At 33.0% G+C, this 6,807-nt stretch overlaps 1 protein-coding gene across 2 annotated transcripts in view; it reads right to left on the bottom strand.

Moving 5' to 3' along the window:
* Positions 1-1,532: 1,532 nt before the first annotated feature.
* LOC106468198 (microtubule-associated serine/threonine-protein kinase 2-like) overlaps positions 1,533-6,807 on the bottom strand; it is a 32,111-nt gene continuing 26,836 nt past the window's right edge. For both annotated transcript variants that reach the window (XM_013928614.2, XM_022397098.1), the window contains exon 10: positions 1,533-6,510. In XM_013928614.2, coding sequence (XP_013784068.1) covers positions 5,209-6,510 — 1,302 coding nt within the window. In that variant the 3' untranslated portion in view covers positions 1,533-5,208. The remainder of the gene's footprint in view (positions 6,511-6,807) is intronic.

Consider the following 6,807-nt stretch of genomic DNA (forward strand, 5'->3'; position numbering starts at 1 on the left):
CACTTTTTAGAAATAAAAGCTTGGAGACGGCTTGACTGGGTAATAAAAAATACTTTATTATAAATGTACGATATTTCGATAATATTATGTCATCCTCAGATACAAGTAGTTTATAGAGATACATGAATATATACAGTACGGAACAAAGAGGACACATGACCGGATATTGCTTCACAGTCTAATAGAGGTATCTTAGTACCCTAAACCAACACCCCGAGTGATAACACACCCTGAAAATGACATAATATTGTCGAAACGTCGTACATTTAATATAAAAAAATTTTCATCACCCAATCAAGCCGTCTCCAAACTTTTAGTTCTTATGTATATGACACCCGGAAGCTGATATTTTGATCATATACGTGATAGTACGTTTAAAATACTTGAATGAAGGAGAATGTGAACTATCTCGTCTGTATCAATTTCGTTTGTTTGTTTTAAATTTAGCAGTGAAAGACTAGAGGGAAGGCAGCTAGTCATCACTAACCACCGTCAATTCTATTACCAACGAATAGTGGGATTGGCTGTCACATTATAACGTCCCCACGACTGAAAGGGGCGAGCATGTTTTGGTGGGATTGCGAGTCGAACGCCTTAACCATTAGGCCATGCCGGCCCATCTGTAAGAATAATGTCACGTAAATCACATATAAAGTACAACTTTGAACGATTTAATGGAAACGCAATGCAGGAAGCTTAATTATTTCACGTTTTGAAGACCAAACAGTAGGAGTTGCAATCGGCAATAAAACATGACAACTCCAACATATACATGTTAGCATACACAGCTGCTACGGCAAAATTTTGTACCAAAATCTCGTAACCTTTTTATGCATGCACCAAATAAACGGTATTTGGTACTTATCTCAAAGTGTTTCGAGGTTTTGACATAAAGACTGGTTGTTTTTAAAGGAAACTGTGAAACTTAGAAAATATATACCTTGGCTTTCAGTGCTAGTTAACGTACTACCGTAAAATACACAAGATTTAGAGATGTTTTTTTGTTGTCAAGCGCAAAGATAAACAATGGACTATCTGTGCTCTGCCGGCCGCTGGTATCGAAACCCGTGTTTTAGCACTATAAGCCCTTACTGCTAGCTACTGGGATGGCAGTTTGAAAGAATAAGTGTGGCTGGGAACAGTGTGGGGTTGAAATTCAACATGTTATGAAATTTGAAAACAATAATTGTACTTCATTGCCACATAGATAATCAGGTAAACATTCAATTCACCACATAATAATGTTTCCCGATTGAAAGATTAAATTATCAGCACGAATCTCCAACAAGCATAGGTGAAGAAAAAGATAACATTACCTTGAATTATCCACAATTAAGTCCTAGAAATATTTTTATTTAAAATATTTATTGCTCATATAATATTTTCCAGAAGGAAAGATGGAGTACAGGTCTGAAGATCGATATTCTCATAAATCCAATCACTAATTTCAGATTAAATTTATTGTGTATACTTATTCATAGTAGCAAATTCTACTTGTCTCGCCATAACAAATTGCGCAACGAAACAGAATCTGATAGGATAAAACAGTATTTATTTATTTATAACACGTACATCCAATTCACGCAATCAAATATCGCACCATACATAATTACGTACATACTGTGCACATTTACAGTTCACCAATGTGGTTGTTCACAAAAAAAAAAGAACAACAACAACAAACAAAAAAAACACGAAAAACACTATGTTCAACAACCCCTAAACAATCCATTTTCACATAGCAACATTCAATGAATTTAACAAGTACAGTGACAGAGAGCTAGCCGTTACTTTCCTTAAATTGGTATGGAATTACTGAAAGAATCCAAAAAACTATTACAAACAAATTTCATAATGGCTTGAAGGGTACTCTGGGGCATCACTTACGACAAAGGAAATCTTAAGTACTCTTTCAAGATCATATCATTCCAGTTAACTGTTCTGTTGTAAAACCAATTAGGCTTACAAACACCACAGGTTAATGCGATTACTTTTATTTCAGAGCAAAGCTACAAAACAGGCTGTATGCATTTAAACCAGTTAACGTTAATTTCCAGTTCCTACGAAACTCCAATCTTACGAAATTTTTGAAAATTTAGTTAGATATGGATTGTTAATAGTATCGAAAAATCTACATCGTCTGGAAAAAAAAATCCAGGTAAAGTTTGATTTTAAAAGTTGAGTATTGTACAAAGTATTCAGTATTTTATAGAACATCAAATAAATAAAAAAATAAAACAGTAATAAATTATATGTAGTATAGATGGTTATATGTATATATATATATATATTTCTTGTTACTATGACTTTACTTCAAGTTCTATACACAACATTGTTTATGTAACAGAAGGAAACAAGTTTTTATCTGTTTAACGTGTGTTTATGTACACAACATTGTTTATGTAACAGAAGGAAACAATTTCTCATCTGTTTAACGTGTGTTTATGTACACAACATTGTTTATGTAACAGAAGGAAACAAGTTTTTATCTGTTTAACGTGTGTTTATGTACACAACATTATTTATGTAACAGAAGGAAACAAGTTTTTATCTGTTTAATGTGTGTTTATTCCAGGAAGTTCAAAACTATATCAAATAACTGAACATTGCAAGTTTCACTTTTTTGTTTTTCGACAGAAATGAAAAATAGAGAGTCAAATTTTTCTTTTAAAATATTAAAAGATACTAAACAAACATAAGTGACTTATCAGTGAAAAATGTTATGAAGTTTTGTGAGCATTAAACGATTTCATTTTTAACTTTTTCTCTTAGGCAAACTCTTTTAAAACAACAGTTAAGCCTACTATCACATAAGTAGAACCAATTTATAAAGCTGTAGTGTTACAATCTGCTTTAACTGATTATCAACCTAAAAGATGTCGTTTTTTCAGACACAATGACAAAAATTTTGAGATTACTGTCTTGCTTATTATGAAAGTTTTAATAAAACAAATCTGAAATCATTCTGTATCTTCACACATCTCAAAAACTAGATTATAAGAAGTGCAAAACAAAGAAATGATAGTTAGTTAAATAATTTTTCTCCTAGATCAGAAATCTAGTCTGAGTGTTGAACGACAACTCACTGATGAAGGCTGGTGAGAAAACTGGTAAATCTGATATGGTTAGTGTTCTAGCTTATCAAGCATAAAAAGCATGTACAAGTTAGTAAACTGGTAAATCTGATATGTTTAGTGTTCTAGCTTATCAAGCATAAAAGCATGTACAAGTTAGTAAACTGGTAAATCTGATATGTTTAGTGTTCTAGCTTATCAAGCATAAAAGCATGTACAAGTTAGTAAACTGGTAAATCTGATATGTTTAGTGTTCTTGCTTATCAAGCATAAAAGCATGTACAAGTTAGTATATAAGAAAATATATTTCCTTTGGTATTATGTTCCAGTCAAATAATCACAAATCATTATCACTAGATAGCTTATATGAAGTTACTGAAACACAGGACAGTAAATGCAAGTCTAATCAAATTATGAAAATTACCCTATATAAGAGAGTGTATAGTACACTTGGAAAACAAACTGGAAATTTTTGTGGTTGTTCTTAATTAACTACTTAAAACATTATTAATAAAGAACAACTGGAAAACACAATGCAAATTTTTGTGGTTGTTCTTTATTAACTACTTAAAACATTATGATTTTTAGAAAGGCCGATGCACTTAAAAGTTATTATATTTACAAGTCTAAGAAAAACCTAATAAATACTTTGCATTTTTTATCTTTATAGAAGAATAGTACTTTCTCCACATCCTCCTTTTTTTGCTAGATTTCCTATTTGACCAAAAAATATTTTCCTCAAAGAAACAGAGTCGAGATATCACAAAATAGCTCCAATGTATATATGTAGATACAAGAAAATTAGATGCACTGTAACTGCTTTCAATAAAATCAATAGTGCAAAACTGTAGGAAAGTGTATTTTATATGAAATAATAACACCTTATTTGACTTAAAACCTGTGAAATATTGAATCTGAACAATGAAACTTATACAACAAAAACTTTAGTTCAGAAAAAACTGTCACAACCTTTCTTGTAAAATTTCATGCAAAGTTAAGCATCAAATGTTACACATTCTTGTTTATAAGGATTCAGGTTATCCAATCTTACACTGTAAGCAAATTCAAGAAATTAAACTAACAGCTTCCATAAATCTCAGCGAGCATACAAGATGTTGTTTGAACTAATAGGCTTCAGTTCCAATTGTACAATATGTAAAAAATGTAACTAAACGGTTAAAACAACTTTGAACAATACATATCACAAAACTGGATTTCTGGAGTTATCACTATCATAAACTATAGCATTTCAGAAAAAAAAGGATAAACATTCTACATTAAATATGGTTCATTTTCTCTATGATAACCAGTTTAATCATCATTCTGTTTACATGGATCCATGTTAGAAGTACACTGACTGTTTTCATATGATAACCAGTTTAATCATCATTCTGTTTACATGGATCCATGTTAGAAGTACACTGGCTGTGTTCATATGACAAAAAGTTTAATTATCATTCTGTTTACATGGATCCATGTTAGAAGTACACTGTCTGTTTCATATGATAACCAGTTTAATCATCATTCTCTTTATACGAATCCATATTAGAAATACACTGACTGTTTCATATGATAACCAGTTTAATCATCATTCTGTTTACATGAATCCATGTTAGAAGTACACTGACTTTTTCATATGATAACCAGTTTAATCATCATTCTGTTTACATGAATCCATGTTAGAAGTACACTGACTGTTTCATAAGATAACCAGTTTAATCATCATTCTGTTTACATGAATCCATGTTAGAAGTACACTGACTGTTTCATAAGATAACCAGTTTAATCATCATTCTGTTTACATGAATCCATGTTAGAAGTACACTGACTGTTTTTTCCACAGTGCAGAGGCAGGATTATGAGATTCTGACACAAACTTCATAGTACTCGACATCAGAGATCTTGTTTTAGGTTCTGAATGGCACATTGTGATTAGGTTCTTCAGAGTTGAAGGGTTGACCTTATTCAGCTGTCTGCTCAGTTAGAGCAGTTTTTTTGTTTTGTTTTACAAACTGGAATGTGCTCTGTCTGTTTATTTCAACGTTTAAGTGAAACTCACTAGGCAATTTTTCACTGTTATCTTTTTTCCCTGCTCCTGAATTTGTCCAATACACATCTGAAATGTTGGTTTTTATCACATTTGTTTTTTTTCTAAACTACATAATGAATTATTTTCAACTCGTACAGCTGCAGCACACTGGGAGAAACTGTCCGAGTTGAAAGGCTTTCTTACTTGGTTACAGACTCTACCTATAACTGAACCATGGGATGTGCATCTGAGAGGCATAAAAATATTCTCAGCTCTTGTCACTGAAGGCTCGGTTGTGAAAACTTTAGAAATATCATTTTTTGGTGTGGAGTTGGCTATTGCAAGTTTACTCATATTGGAAGTTATAAGCAGAGGAGAAGAAATATCCTGAGAATTAGCATGAAGTGAAAATGAAAGAATTGATGGAGAAGGCTGTTCAGAAACTGACTTTCGTCTTGCCCTTCCTTCAGCAGGTTTTGGATGTAAGTGGTCAGGTGAGAGAGGTTGCCACAATAATGGAGGTCCTGACTCTGCATTTTTAGATTTCATAACAGGTTTCCTGCAAGAAGTAATGGGGTTAAGGGTGGTAACAGGGAATCCTTTCTGTACTGGAAAACTCTGAGTGGTCTGGGAGCTTCCAGGTTGATGAGTCAAAAGAAAAGCTAGTGGAGATAACGAACGAGCTGGTGAAGTTGAAGGAAGTGAGGATGAAGAATGAGTCAAAGCAAGAGGAGATAGAGGAATGTTACCTACAGATTTTCGACGGGGTGAACAGAAAGTCTGAGCCAACTTGTGTTTTAAGCCATGTAAAGAGCTAGGCCTGGGGCAGTGAGAAGAATGAGAAGAAATAGCTGGAGAATTCGGTGCACTTGAGCTAAGATAACTACTTTCTGTGGAATTAATGCTAACCGAATGACTTTTGTCAAAAGCTGAATAAAGCCGACTACTTAGAGGGGACCTAGTTACTTTACACGTTGGAGATAATGGAGCATTTTCAGCTACACTACCTTGGTGTATAGACTGAAAACTCCAGCTCTGACTAGTCAATGTAGGAGAGACAAGTGCCAACTGATGGAAGTCAGCACTTGCTTTTTTACTATTCAACCGACGAAGAAGTGAAGTTTTCCTTTTCTTTTCAGACAGATTGTCCTTCTTTACCTGCCCAATACGTCTTCGAGCAGTTGGTTTTATCATTTTAATGGAGGAAGGGTGTCGTTTCCTTCCTCCACTTTGGATGGTGGTGTTTTCTAAGGGTGTAGTTCGAATATTAAGACAATCCCCACTAGCCAAGATAAGACGGAGGATTTGAGGATGAAGTAGTCCTTGCACAGCTTCACCATTAAGATGAGTTATCAAGTCTCCTGGTTGAAGTCCTGCTTCAAATGCAGGACTGTTGTTGTCAACAGCCTAGACAAAAATAATATTTTTATAAAGTTAATATATATTTATCATAAGCAATTACTGGTAAAAAATAAAGTTACTATTCTGTTCAGAATAAATTAGGATTAATCATTTGCATAAACAATAATGCATGTAACCAATTCTTAAAACGAAAAACTTCAAAAAAATCACATCAACTAAAAAAATTTATAAATTCATGACTTTCAAATGAGAAAATGTTTTTTTATTATCTACAATAAATATACCATGTAATGTCATCGAACTACTTTGACGCCAAATACATTTACAATCATTTCTTAGAAG

This window comes from Limulus polyphemus, unplaced genomic scaffold (assembly GCF_000517525.1).
Source record: "Limulus polyphemus unplaced genomic scaffold, Limulus_polyphemus-2.1.2 Scaffold86, whole genome shotgun sequence".
Classification (NCBI taxonomy): domain Eukaryota; kingdom Metazoa; phylum Arthropoda; class Merostomata; order Xiphosura; family Limulidae; genus Limulus; species Limulus polyphemus.